At 38.7% G+C, this 14,706-nt stretch overlaps 2 protein-coding genes and 1 non-coding gene across 3 annotated transcripts; all 3 read right to left on the bottom strand.

Annotated features, from left to right (window-relative positions):
- Nucleotides 1-2,576: 2,576 nt before the first annotated feature.
- rpl23a (ribosomal protein L23a) lies at nucleotides 2,577-5,563 on the bottom strand. The gene is made up of 5 exons (XM_041800769.1): nucleotides 5,446-5,563; nucleotides 3,654-3,834; nucleotides 3,235-3,411; nucleotides 2,865-2,934; nucleotides 2,577-2,642 (listed from the first exon to the last, which is right to left on the bottom strand). The coding sequence occupies exons 1-5, from the start codon at nucleotides 5,513-5,515 to the stop codon at nucleotides 2,628-2,630; spliced, it is 513 nt and encodes a 170-aa protein (XP_041656703.1). The 5' UTR covers nucleotides 5,516-5,563; the 3' UTR covers nucleotides 2,577-2,627.
- LOC121519368 lies at nucleotides 3,534-3,605 on the bottom strand. Its single transcript, XR_005992708.1, has one exon. It is a non-coding gene; the product is annotated as a small nucleolar RNA Z17 (small nucleolar RNA).
- Nucleotides 5,564-7,328: 1,765 nt separating the features above from the next.
- ddx52 (DEAD (Asp-Glu-Ala-Asp) box polypeptide 52) lies at nucleotides 7,329-14,394 on the bottom strand. The gene is made up of 15 exons (XM_041800766.1): nucleotides 14,256-14,394; nucleotides 13,777-14,032; nucleotides 13,149-13,288; nucleotides 12,813-12,998; nucleotides 12,579-12,722; nucleotides 12,152-12,263; nucleotides 11,987-12,059; nucleotides 11,536-11,739; nucleotides 11,365-11,455; nucleotides 11,131-11,253; nucleotides 10,886-11,036; nucleotides 10,605-10,680; nucleotides 8,591-8,662; nucleotides 8,168-8,464; nucleotides 7,329-7,481 (listed from the first exon to the last, which is right to left on the bottom strand). Exons 1-15 carry the CDS (start codon nucleotides 14,388-14,390, stop codon nucleotides 7,463-7,465), a joined length of 2,079 nt encoding a protein of 692 aa, XP_041656700.1. The 5' UTR covers nucleotides 14,391-14,394; the 3' UTR covers nucleotides 7,329-7,462.
- Between the last annotated feature and the right edge of the window lie 312 nt (nucleotides 14,395-14,706).

Below are 14,706 nucleotides of genomic sequence, written 5' to 3'. Positions count from 1 at the left end.
GGATGAGGAATCATTATAACATGCTAGGGTTTTAGGTTTGACTGAATTAAAAGCACTAAGATAAGCATCGTCCACTCTCTTAAAACCTTTATGTGAAGTACAATATTTAATTCTAAATGGAGTACCTTGCACTTCAGCCCTTCCACAGCTGGAGGTCAGTGCTCACAGAAATGACCAGTAACACAGAAAATGTTTCAATGGATTCTTTCCCATAGGTAAATTAAACAAAAAACTGGAGCACATGTCTTTTTTGTAACTTAATCAGGTGCAGAGGACTAACATTTCTCACTGAGTCTTTAGAGTCACACGTTACTCCTCTGCACCTGATTAAATATAAAAAAATTACTTGTGTGCTCCAGTTTTATTAAATCCTAAATACTACATTAAAGGTCCCAGTGGTAAATATTGTTCAGAATGACAGTTGAAAATAAGCATTTTTAAAATTATATTCAAGATTATTTCAAGACTTTAACATAAACTAAGCTTTAGAAGTTCACATGACCCAAAAAGCCTTTAAGAGAAGGTTCTTTCAGTTCTAGTTTATGAATACCTTCTATGAAAACGTTAGAGTTGTTCTTGACGAGCATCTGACCGAAGCAGAGGACAAATGCTGACAAATGTAAAGCAGCCAGGTATATACAGGATATCTAACACTAAATGTAATAGATCTTTTCTCAAGATTCTCACATTATACTTTGACCCCATTGCATCTTCGATTTCTAACCACTTACAATGGTGACAGTTATTTGCATGTTTTGAGCAGATTGCAAGATAAAAAGAAAATGAAAAGATAAAGAAAATGCAATTATTCTAATATGCAAGAAACACTTCCTATTAGTATAACACTGGCAAATGTGTCACTGCTAGGCTGCATTTCATTTGCAAAATCTAAATCCAACAATTGTAAGAAGTTTCATTTTGTCTATCACTTATGTGCATACATCACTCAATCATGCACTAGCAACTCATCAGGCCATAAAAATGTTTAATTACTCATAAGTGAGCATGCAGACTGAAGACGTTTCAATCAGAATCTCACTTGTGCTTTAAACTAAATGTAAAAACAAAGGCAGAAAAACAAACCAACCTTTTCTGGCAATTATAGAAATTGAAAACAGCCTTATAACTCAAATAATGACCAGAAATTCTCATTTTTTGGAACTGTTTAACCCTCCACCAAAATCTCAAAACAGAAAGATTGCCATAATCCTGGAGTCCACCCTCTCCTTCCAGTCCCACATAAAATCTGTCACCAAATCCGCTTTCTGTCACCTCAACAACATCTCTAGACTCAGACCATCACTTCCAGACCCTGTGGCAGAAACTCTCATTCATGCCTTCATAACCTCCCGCCCAGAATACTGTAATGGAGTCCTGTCCATATGTCCGGGATACCCAGCAAAACCCTGGACAGGCTCCAGTTTGTCCAAAACTCTGCTGCTAGACTTCTCACCCGCAGTAGACCCTGGCAGCACATCACTCCGACCCTCATCTACCTTCACTGGCTCCCTATCAGGTCCCACATCAACTACAAAATCCTCCTTACATACAAATCTCTCCATGCCCTGGCTCCTCAGTACCTTTCTGATCTCCTCTATCCATACACAGCACCTCGCAACCTTTGGTCTTCAGACACTGGCCTACTTTCCATTCCCACAACCAAACTCCGAACCTATGGAGACAGAGCCTTCAGTACTGCAGCTCCCAACCTCTGGAACACTCTTCCTGCAGACATCTGTAGTGTACGGAAGAGTATTAGGACCACTGAAAAAAAAAAAATTTGAGACGAATTTTTTTTTTCACTTCTGAGAAAAAGTCAGAATTCTGAGATTAAAGTCAGAATTCTGACTTTATTCTTCAAATGAAAAAAAAGTCAAACTTTTTTCCTCACAATTCTTTAATCTCAGAATTCTAACTTTTTTTTCAGAATTCTGACTTTAATCTCAGAATTCTGACTTTTTTCTCACAACTGAAAAAAAAAAATTTCGTCTCAAAATTTTTTTTTTCAGTGGCCCCAATACTCTTCCGTAGTAGCGCTCCATCTCTGGACATTTTCAAAAAACCTCTCAAGCACCACCTGTTCACCACAGCCTACAATCTTCACTGAGCCACCCCTTAAACTCATCCTATCCCTCACATAGTTTGTCTAAGTCTTATGTGTTCTTGTAAATTGTCCATGGGTTTCTTGAAAGGCGCTATATAAAATCAAGGTATTAAAATTTCCCTTTTTTTCCTTGTATTACATTTGATACATTAGGCGTTTTGGGCAATTGATAGCCCACTGAGGGCATTTTATCATTTATCTGATTGTATTTAAAAGGTTTAATTAATTGTCATATAGATTAGATACAGGTCTCATAAAAGTGTGCGTCACATATGATACAATACACTTTCAGGGATTAATACCTTTTTGATAATTTTTAATTAAGAATTAAATTTTGGCAGAACTGATTTATCCACGTAATACATTTTAGGACCCTGCAGACATCCCGATGAGGTAAGTGGTTAAAGCACACACCTTCTCAATGCAAATATACAAGTCATCAAATTAAATAAAAACAAGCACAAGGATTCAGTTTTAGTTTATACAAATATTTTATTTTTCCACAAGTGTCTTCAGCCACAGTTTAGATGATGCCAATCTGCAAAGAAAGACATGAATGAATTACAAAATGTTCATTAGACGGAGTGAATACTTTAGTTTCTGCCTTATCTGGCATCAGTGGTTCCTTTGAATGCATCACAGACATTCAGACATGATAAAATTTACATCACGTGCACAGAACTGATGAGAGCAAGTAGCTTAAAAACCTAACCCCCCTCCCAAAATACAAGTTAAGCATGTCTAATTATTAAAGACTTACTTTGTTTGCAACATCCAACGCATCATAATCTGGTGCAAGACGAACGTACGCCTTCTTCTCACCATCAGGCCTAAAGAGAACATAGGAAATGAACAGAGACGAAGAGCGGGGATCAGTAAAAGTATTTCAATTAAATTTATGAGGCTGCAGGGTTGTTGGGCTAAATGAAGACTGTATTGATTCTGTTTCAAATTCAAAATGATCAAAAAGCCTATCAATACATCACTGAGGCCATTTACTTCTGACACAAACCAATAGTACTGACATAAAAGCAGAAACTAAAATACTTGCTCTGAATCAAAAACATAAGCAGCAAGAAACTACAGTCATTACTACTGACACTCAACTCAGCTTTGTTAAGGATGTCTACCTGATGAGTGTGTTGACTTTGGCGACGTCAATGTCATACAGCTTCTTGACAGCGTGCTTGATCTGATGCTTGTTTGCCTTGACATCCACAATGAATACAAGTGTGTTGTTGTCCTCGATCTTCTTCATTGCGGACTCTGTCGTCAAAGGGAACTTAATGATGGCATAATGATCCAACCTGCAGACAAATGCCAAAAACCATTAGACACCAATGATAAAAAATTCACAAAACAATCTAGTCTATTTAAGAGCAAAATCTATATCTTTGTTGTTCTCAACCACAAACATTAACTTTCATTGGGTGCATCAGTAGTAATAAAGCTGGAATCATGAATTTTTCATACTTTGATCGCTTAAACCATCATGTGCACCAGGTTTAATCCCTTCATATTAAAGCTGCATGCAGTCACATTTACTCACTTGTTCCTGCGAGGAGCACTCTTACGAGGATACTTGGGCTGCCTGCGGAGACGGAGAGTTTTAGGGCGACGGAAGGTGGGAGAAGTCCTGATTTTCTTCTTCCTCTGACTGTGTACGCCCTTGAGCACAGCCTTCTTGGCCTTCAGAGCCTTTGACTTGGCCTCAGTCTTGGCCGGGACAGCTAAAATAGGGAAAAATACCATTAGTCAAACAAACGCCTAGCTGATAATAAGGTGGTCAAAATACTTGGATGCCTCGTGCTTTAAAAAGTTAAATCTACATTTTTATAATAAATAGGGTTAGGTATTTAATTTTTTCTGATACACTTGCTAAAAAGGTACTTTTAAAAAGCTGCAGGCACCTAACACGGAACGACACAGATCATTTCGGGGTGGTGAGGTACTGAAACAAAGCACTAAAATTAGTCTTGTAATTCTGTAATTCTGGCAGGTATCAGATGTGCTGGTACCAGATTTTTATACTCATCCCGAGTAGTAAACAGTATCAAAAAGGATTAAGCTATACAAAAGCTGCACCTATTACATAACACGCACTGGAGAAGGATAAAATCCACCAGTTTCAAGCAAAAACTTTCACACTGTAAATGGTGCAAATATGTTAGAAAGCATTCAATGTATTTGTCAAGTTATGACTGCATGCACGAGTTTGCAAAATGGTTTGGCAACTGAAAAATCCCATACTGGTTGTGTACGACTCCATTTGGATTGCGGTTAATCAAAAACCATGCAATTATCATCATATTTAAAATGAAGCATCTCAAACTGCGACAACCCTCGCGGTAGCACCTGACTTAATATTACACTGATTGCACAAATAGGAAAATTATTTTAGTGCTGAACACTTTTAATCCTATAGTAATAGGTTTTGACTGTAGTTTGTGGTCCCCTTAATGAAATGTCATCAGCTGAAATTACATCTACATGTCAGACTATTAAAACACTAATTAGAAGTATAGGTGAATAAACCCTGAACAGTGTAAGTTCAATTAAACCTTTCACTTCAGAGAATATACTAGACCCCACACCTTTTACACCATTTGGACTTCATCTTGAGACAGAACCACGTCAATGCCTCATAAACTCTAGACTGTCACTGTTTAAACTGTCACGAAGTAATGTGAATAGACAATCTCATGTTTTACCCGAAAGGCTATTCAGACCAGTACTAAGCGCCTTGTTATATCCTGGTGCTACTTCTCACTGCAAGTCAATAAAAGTCGCTTTAAAGAGCAATATGAAAACACCGGACTGGCCCAAACAAACAGGGTTAAAGTGACATAAGATGAATTATGACACTGTAAAAGACGGGCTTATGTTTGAGTCACTGTCGTAGTATTTATATATAACAAGAGGTTAGTTCACGTGTAGATGGCTACTAAAACGCCGCTAAGGCTAACGTTGACACTGTCACCACTATTCAACGACCCTATTTAAAAGCTAAGGCCACATACAATATGTTATTTAAAATGACTATTAGAGTCGTGAAGTTACTACAGGATTATGTTATAACCCTGTGCTATAAAAGCTGTAAATAGACAGCGTTTTGAGTCGTCACCGCTAACATGCTCCTGTTAGCTTAGCATCACGTTCCCGCATACATGCCGGAGAGGGTCTACATTATAGCCATATTATGACAGTTTAGAGATATCCCTTGAGATTATTTAAACAATGACCAGCTCATATCAACATGTCGGACACAAATGTTGAGCATCTTCGTCTATATATGTTTGAAAAGTACGATTAATTCATTCAAAACGATTAGGTTGACAAACCTTCCTTCTTCACCTTCGGTGCCATGTTGAGAAAGGAAGGAAAGACGGGGTTTCCTGAAGTATAATGCATGGGCGAGATCTCATGGCAAATGTATCGCGATAATTAGGACTGCTTTTGTTTGTTAGTGAAGTTATCGATCAGATGCATGATCAGATGCCGTGTATTGATAATGTTTTCCACAAAAAATGTAGAAGAACATTTTTTTTTTATGCCGACTGAATTTTTAACAGTTTTGTTTATGGAACTATCTTGTCTTCTAACAGGGAAACAATAGTTAACAAAAACAAGACTGCTTCAATTTAAAATAAAACATTTTGTGACAGAAAAACTGTCCAAAAATTACTCTGCCAGTTATGTTAGGACAAGATTGATGCAAAAATAAGTACATCAAAACTTTCAAATATTGTACTGTGACTGCACGAAATGTTCTTTATGACTTAATAAGAACATAGAACTTATAAATTATAGGTTAACTTTTTTCTTTAGGTTGCTATTTGTTTTCTTTTCCCCTTCCATGTGAACCTTTCCGACTAAACAGGACATATAGTGAGATAAGTGGCTTTATTAAAATTGATCTTCTGCAAGGTCAAATACTTTGGTTTTTTTCTTTATGGTCCAAAATATGATATGAAAATGTGTATCACTTGGCAAAAAAGAAATATCTGACTGACTAGAAGTATGCAGAACACCCAATTTTACCAATAAGCCAAGGCCACCCATAAGGGAGGATAAAGGGGAGAACGTGGTGGAGCCCAACCAAAGTTAGGGCCCATGGAGGGCAGCAAAATCATGATCAATTGTATCGCTAAGCAGTGATAACCATATTTGAACTGAATAAGAACCACTGTTATCAAAGAAAAAAAAATGTATTTTTAAATGTTTTTTGTCCATATTATATAGCCTTCTTCAAAATTGAATCCCACTTTCATAAAACAGCTTATCTTTTGTGGCAATGTTGAATGTGAATCAGCACATTAAACTAAACCAGTTGAAATACCGTCAGGCTTCTTGGATAAACCATGCTGTGCACAAATGTCAGTATGCCAGAAAAAAACAGGAAGAGACTGAAACAAATTTTAACAAAACAAAAAGTGGCACAGCTGTGTTAAGAGTGGCAACAAAAGCAGCAAAAGTAGGTTAAAGAGGCAAAAGATTGCTTTGAAAAAAAGGGGGAGATGGGTTACAAGTAGCATGACTAGGTGTAAAGTGGCAAAAATGGAATGTAATAAGTAGTTAAAAGTGGCAAATGGGGTAAATGGGGCAAAAAAGGTCAAAAGAGGCAGAAAGTGGCAAAAATGGATCAAAAGTGTCAGTAAAGGGCAGAAAGAGGTTAGACGGTGGTACAAATGGCTTTCAAAGTGTCAAAAACTGGTGGAAAAGGTGGTGAAATGGGATTTTAAAATGGCAACAAATGACAATAGAAGTGGTGAAGACGGGGTTTAAAAAGTGGCAAAAATAAATACATCTATCATCGGAACCCAGTTATAGCTTGACAGTCCCTTTAGCTACAAAATGATCTAACACGACACTAGCACTAATGCTACTGATTCAACACACATGATTCTATCAATAACACCCAACTGGAGAAGGCCCGGGTAACTCTGCGGGCAGGTCTACAATTAACCAAAATAATATCTTTATTAAAGTGCGAAGGGGACAATGTGTCATTAAACATTGGTAATACTGTGACTGATGGGTATTAAACATCATTTGGAAACTCCTTGCATGCAGTTTAATTCCCAACCTCACCTTGTTTGGTCTGCCAGCTTGTATGAACACATTCATTTATCAACATAATCACCCATTAGAGAATTTATTCTGTTGATGTAAAAACACATGCAGGTTAAGCCATGTAACACAGAAAGACACAAAATACATTAAATGGAGATTAAAGTGTTTATTTTATACTTGGATTGTACAAATAAGCATTTAATGAAAATGCAAGATGTAAAAAAGAAATAAAAAGACATCAACATCTATCTTTAGATCATCTTCTTGTCCAAAGCTCCTCTTTCTTTACTCTTTGTCCCTTTTCCTGTGGGAAAAATTTGAATAGTTGAATTAGCCATGGTACTTCGACAAGCATCTCAAACATGTGCCCCATCTCTGAAAGCAATTCACGGCAACCTATTAATCGGCATATAAAAAGAACATATTCTCAGATTTTAATGCTTTAGGAAAGACTGCAAGATGGTAAATATTTTGAAGATAATACACGTTTATTAAAAATGGGACTGAAAACCTGTTCTTTCAACAGTCATTGCCGTCCCCCAGTGTTTTTCTCATCCTTTTCCCTTCAGAGTGCTAAAACAGCTAATGTTTAATACCAACAAGTTTTTGCTCCAGGATTTTGTTATTTCACATTATTTTCAATTTAATTTCCACAATTTTTTTAAAAGTGGTCAAGATGGCTCTCTGTCTTTGAGTATTTCTTGGGTTTAACTGACTTAGTTGCACATTTTTAAGAAAAGATGTTGGTATTTAACTGTAGAGATTTCACAAAGAAGTATTGACTCATTAATCATACTGATAAATTAAGTATATGAGTAAGCAAACCTAGAGCCACTGATAAAATATTCAAGTAACATACCCAATACTTTAGGAAAAAACATATTTGACAGATCAAGTTAAACTTTAGCATGTATCTTAAATGCACATTCTTTAAGTGTATCCTGTTATGAGACAAAGGAAATCTATGTGGACAAACATTAACACCCTTACTTTTTTAATTTAGCTCCAGATAATTTCGATTTCTTCTGAGATGCTTTGTTCTGTTTTTCTGTCCCTGCTTCTCTATGTGTTTTATTTTGTTTCTTCAGCTTCTGTTCTTTGGTCTTCTTTTCCTTTTTCTGCCGTTGCACTGCTGCACTCTCTCCTTTCTGCTCTCCGCCTCCCATCTGCTTCTCTCCTGTGTGTCGTTTATTCGCTGCTTTACCTTTTCTCTTCATTAAGAAGCGAGGAGTTGTGCAGATGGTGCTCCTCTTGGGGGGTTTCTTCTCAAGTCTCCGCTTTACTTTGCTAAACACGAACACATGAGAACAGTGAGAGAACTGGTGACAAAAAGTGAAGATGACTGATGTAGCAAGAAGTAAAAAACAATGAAGTCTTTTAAAGTACAGGTAATCATGGTCATTTCTCATTTACCTGTGTATCTTCTTGAAACCGATCATGTAGTCAGGAACAGGACAGCCAGCTTGTTTTATGACATTAGCGATGCTATAAAGACAAAGACCTGTTTAGAAAGTGTTTTTGTAACATGTTAGGTAGGGTGAATCTGTAGCTATTCTGCCTCTCAGCTGCAGAGAGCAGGGATACCGGGCTATATATGTGCTTTTTATGCCTTTATTGATAGAGGTGGACAGTGGACAGAATCAGAAACAAGGACAAGAGAGCTGGGGAGAGACATGCGGTCAAGTGCCACAGACCAGATTCAGACCTGGGCCGACAGCGTACATGGGGTGCACCTTTAAAGGGGACATATTATGCAAAAATCAGTTTTTCAGGCTTTTCTAACAAAAACATGTGCCCCTCGTCTGTCCACAATCCCCTCAAATACCAGAAAAATCCATTCCCTCCCCCCTCTCTTTCTCCACCTTTCAGAAAATGTGTGCTAAAACAAGCCGTTCTCAGATTTTACCCTCATGATGTCACATGGGGAGTAAGCACCTGCCCCCAGGTTTGGTTAGCCCTCCTGCTTGGAAGAAAATATCACTATCCTCTCCTGATCTTCCTCTCAGCTGCCAGCTGAGATCCTGGATAGCTCAGTGGGTAATTCTGCTGACTTTGATCTGGGAGATTGATGGTTCAAATCCCAGTCAGGTCCTTAACTTTGGATAAAAGTGTGTCTAACAATGTAACATCAGGAGTGCCACATCAATTTCCTGAGAGTGATGTGGTCAGGGCAGAGTCAGACAGCTCAGTAACATTTAAAGACACAGAAACAGCTCGTTCTGAGCAGGGCTGAAATAGAGGGGTTATTAGACCTATACTAGAGTGTTTTTTCAGCAACAAACTTCACAGGCATGTTTTGGGGACCTCTGAGACCAATATAAACTTGTCTTAAAAGGGTAAAATATGTCCCCTTTAAACCACCAGGCCACCTGCACCCTATGTTTGTTTTTTAAGATATATTTTTCAGGCTTTCTATGCCTTTATTCATAGAGGAAAGATGAACCACAGACAGGGCCTGAACCCGAGTGCATGGGCACGCCCTCAACTACTAAGCCATCTGCACCCACCATAAGTGTGATCTGAACCAGATTCAAGCAGAGAATTAATGTTTTGACTAAAATGTAAGGAATTCCTATGGGCTAAAATCTGACTTCATTTTTTTTGTCAACTAAAACTAGGCTACACAAATTACAAAGGCTAAAAAAATGCAATTCAAGACTAAATTTAAAGTAACTGTCACAATTAACTAGGGGTGGGAGAAAAAAAAATTGATACAGCATAGTATTGTGATATTTTTTCTGCCGACATATCGTATCGTCCCATCAACCAAGTATCGATTTTTTTTTAATTAATTGCTAATATGAACTCAAGTCTATGATAATAGAAAATAAAATCAAAATTTTTTGGACGATTGTTTGTCCAGTGAGGTTGGCAGAGGTGACCATCATACAGCAGGGGAAAGTAAGTACAACAAATATGGCAGCACCAGGGAAAGGACATTAGGAAAGCAAGCAGGGCACGAATGAGATGGACATGACACATGAGGTTTGCAAGAAGTGTTACATTAAAGTAAAATACTGCAGAAATACAACAAACACAAGGACAAGACTAATGCTAAATCAACCAAACAGTTGAAAAATGGTATAGATCACAATATGGCATCACAATACTCACTGTATTGCAAAATGTTTAAAATAGCAATAATATCGAATTGTAACCAGAGTATCGCGGTAGTATCGTATCGTGGCACCACTTGTGTTTACCACCCCTACAGTTACGTCTAGTAAAAGTGTTTATTTTTGCTGTTAATATGAACATTTTCAATATGGGCTCTACTGGAAACTCCTTGGCTTTTGCAGACAGCCTTGAGTCGCTTTAGCTTTTTGCACTTCCAGATTTTTCAACTCCAGAAATGGCTGCTTGTCATTATTTAGCACCAAACACACAGAAACAGTTTTAATTTTTCGACCGTTATTTATCATCATACCTGCGCAGCAGTGGCTTGTCATTTTCTGTAAAAAAGGTGATGGCCTTCCCCTGGTGTCCAGCTCTACCAGTCCTGCCTAAAAGACAGAAACAGAATGACATAGGAATTAAATAAAAGAATGAAATGTGAGGAAAATAACTAGAGTGATTTTGCTTCTTGTGAGATGAGACCACTCTTATATCAGTCAAAAATCAAAAGACATTAATTTAATTAACACAAGTAAAGAATGAGGTTTGTTAAACTTTGAACAGCAAGTAAATGTCTGGTTATAAAATACAGACCAATTCGATGGATGTACTCTACAGCGCTGGTGGGAAAGTCATAGTTCAACACGATGTTCACCCCTTTAAAGTCGATTCCTCTGGCGAGCAGAGCGGTGCAGATCAACACCCAGATCTTACCAGAGCGGAAACTGTTCACCACGTTGTCCCTCTGACACAGTGAAGCAGCAGAAGACAACAATAAACAGACGCTGCTCTTCAGTGAAACACTCTCATTAAACAGTGTATGATGTGTCTGTGTGTACCTGCTGCTGTGTGCGGTCTGCATGGATCACATCCACATTGATGCCTTCATACACAAGCTCATGGAAAAGCTCCCGCGCTCGCTCTATAGACTGAACGAACACCAGCATGGGAGGCAAGAAACCCTGAAAACAACAGAGGTTACTTCAGTCAATCCCAAATAGAACCAATTTAGCTGTAGACTGCTCTATAACAGTTTCAACATCAAATTATAAACATCTTTGGTGTTTCCTTACCTTCTTGATAATGTCCCTAATGGCCACAAGTTTGCCATTCTCCGTCCCGACAAACAGGAGCTCCTGTTCCACCGTCTCTACTGCAGTGTTCCTGAAAACATTAAAAATGTTTTAGAAAGATGAGAAAAACACACCTGAGAGTTGACAGAGCTCTGCTTTGTTTCTGGTTACCTGTGTCCGATGTTGACAGACACCAGGTTGTCGAGGTTCAGGCGGCACCACTGCTCCACATCAGTCGTGCAGGTGGCACTGAAGAAAGCCCTGCGCACCTTTGGACCAGAACATGCCAGAAAAATGGAGGCAAGCTGCTCCCTGAAGCCCGTCTTACCATCTTCAAACAGCTTATCAGACTCATCGACAACCAGCCATTCCACCCTAAGACAGCAAAATACAACAATCAATCACAGTTTGGCTTGTTAGACTCCATTTAAATATCAATGGACTCCTATAGTTTATTGCAAAAATAAGAAGCAGCTCCACTTTCAGTACTGGTAATATTTTCTAGAGTAAATAAAGCTTCTTTAGCTACTTAAACTGTTAAAACTTTGACACTTTTGTTGCTCTAACCAAAACTTATCAGGTTAATCAGCTTTTAATTTCATAAGAAACCATCTCTTCCTACCTGCTGAGGTCGAGCGCTGGAGGATCATGATTGAGAAGAAAGACGAGTCTGTTTGGAGTGCTGACAAGGATATCTGCACAAAAAGTAAAAGCAAAGAGTACAGCTCATTCAAATCTTATTTCTCATTAATTTACCACTTCTGTCAAAACATTTACCATTTCTTACCATATTTCTTGTTTGACTGGGGTCCGTACTTCTTGGCTGCCAGAGAGGCTTTGTCTATGATGTGAACTCTAAATCCAACACCCTCTGACAGGCGGAGCAGCTCTCTGTAAGTCTGAAAGCAAAGAAGTAAACTGACTAGACTGTGTTCAACACAGGCCACTAAAAAATAAAGCATGACAGAGCTTTCAAACACTAAGAGAAAAGTATAACCTGGATAAGTATGACATATTTTTTAAGATTTTTAGAAAAATAAAAAAGGAATTTAAAGGTTTAAAACAGTTAATTATCAAAGCATATGAAGGTAATGATTTTATTTTAAACTTTACTAAGGGATCCCAAATAAGATGGGGAAAAAAAGAAAAGATAACAGATCAACAATGAAAAATGTGTAAAACTATCTTCACTACTTCTTTTTGTGTTTGGGTACCTGACTGGCCAGCTCTCTGGTCGGGGAGATGACCACAGCTCTGAAGCCCAGGTTTTCTGGCTGCTGCAGGTGAGCGAGCAGCGGGAGACAGAAAGCTAAAGTCTTTCCTGATCCTGTGGGAGCGCAGGCCAGGACCTCCCGACCCTGATCAAAAGAAGACAAACAAAAGGAAAACTTTATAACACCGACATCTGCACATTTACAAACCTCTGAATGTTAGGTGTCTGGACTCACATGCATCATGAGCGGTATCGCCTGCATCTGTATGGGGGTTGGAGAGTTAAGCCCTGCATCTCGGAGGTTCTGAAGGACTCGTGGGCTCAGACGATACTCAGACTGCAGCTCCTCAAACGTGCACACGGGATCGGGCACATCACAGCCATGGACGTTTATACGGTGCTGAGAGCGGATACGATTCACCTGAAATTACATTAAGACAGAGAGAAAAAGTAAGCATTTAGACAAAGAAGTGCCTTTACAGAACCTTAAATCATTTAAAGTCATGTTACATTCATCACATTCAGATTCTCTTTTTGTTCATTTAATGCTCTGCTATGAGTCTATAAACACCTTTTCCTGATGAAGATGTTTCAGCCTTTTCAGTGCAGATTTCTCTTTCCCATCACCAGGCAGGTTTTTGATCTTTCTGTCCAGAGAGGAGGTCCAGGTGATGCCGTTTCCTTCTGTGTTTGTCATCGGTCTGTCAACAGCTTCAGTGAGAGAGAGGAAAGTGATAACACAGACAGCTGAATTACAGTTCGTATTAAGTATCACATTAGTGCATGTGTAGATACAACTGAAAAACCCTGAATCTTAAAATCTCATCTACTGCAGGATGTGGATATAATTCTGTTCTTCTGTTTTTGCTTTAACAGAAGATTTCACTGATACTGAACGCATAACAACTTGTGTCTCGTTTAAGTCTTAATTGGAAAAATAATCCCACTTTCTCTTATTTTTTACTCAGTACAGGTCTTAGAGAAGTATCGGTGTCCATCAAAACATTCAGGTAAACTGCTTGTTTGTAAGTTTCCCAGTGTGAAGTGTACTTTAAAGTCATGCAAATGCTGACACAGAAAGGGATATTGCATTATGAGATTTTTCACAGAGATTAAGATAATAAAGATAATAAAGATAAGGATATAAACGTGTGTTAGTAAAGACCACAACCAGCAACAGCCAAAAGCTACTAAGGTACCTTCCTCCTCCAGCTGGTTGCTTTTCTTCTTCTTCTTCTTCTTCTTCTTTTTCGTCCTGACGTCTCTGTCTGCATCTCTTAGCTTCCTTTTGCCTCCTACACTTTCTCCTTCCTGTCCCTCTCCATCACTGTCCTCCAAATCCTGCTCATCCTCTGGTCCTGTTGAGCTGCTCTCCGCTCTGTTAGCTGTTCCTGAGCCAAAAAAGTCGATCGCAGAGAGAGGATCAATGGAAGCTTCCCCTCCAGATCTAACGACCTGTAAAAACCACATACAATACAGTCACTGTGATTTTATGATACTACCATGTGTCCATTTATCCCACATCAGTGAACTTGAATTCCCAAAATATCGAAAGAAAACCAGAAAAGCAACCACGGTGACCACTTTCAGGCGGATGCAACCCGGAGTAAGCTAAAATATGTCAAACTGTGAATCACGCAGCTCCTTAAAATATCAACGGTTACAAACGTTTATTTACCTTAAACCTGGCGGCGTCCTGACCAAACCTCTTCAGGTCAAATTTAGCTCCTGCTCCGAGTTTCCGAAACAACTCGAAGGAGTCCATCCTTACGGCAGAAGCAGCGTGGTGTGTCCAGACATCACTAATCAACATCCGGAGCAACTACTTCTCCTGTCCCCTGTGAACACTGGCGCCCTCTGCTGGCTGCATCAAACACTTCCACGATTGAAACGGGTGCGTAATAACTGAAACGTAATCATTGAAAAAGTAATAATATGGACAAATTTTTTAGTCACACTCGTTAACTATTGGGTTCAGGTGTTTCAATCAGACCTGATGCCACAGGTGTATAAAATCAAGCACCTAGCCAGTCTCCTTTTGCAAACATTTGTGATATAAAATGGGCCCTTATCAAGAGCTCAGGGACTTCAAGCGTGGCACTGTAATAGGATGCCATCTTTATGGCATG

This window comes from Cheilinus undulatus, linkage group 12 (genome assembly GCF_018320785.1).
Source record: "Cheilinus undulatus linkage group 12, ASM1832078v1, whole genome shotgun sequence".
NCBI classification, from domain to species: Eukaryota; Metazoa; Chordata; class Actinopteri; order Labriformes; family Labridae; genus Cheilinus; species Cheilinus undulatus.
The sequence above is the reverse complement of the archived record's forward strand: the minus strand, read 5'-3'. Positions and strand labels throughout refer to the sequence as shown.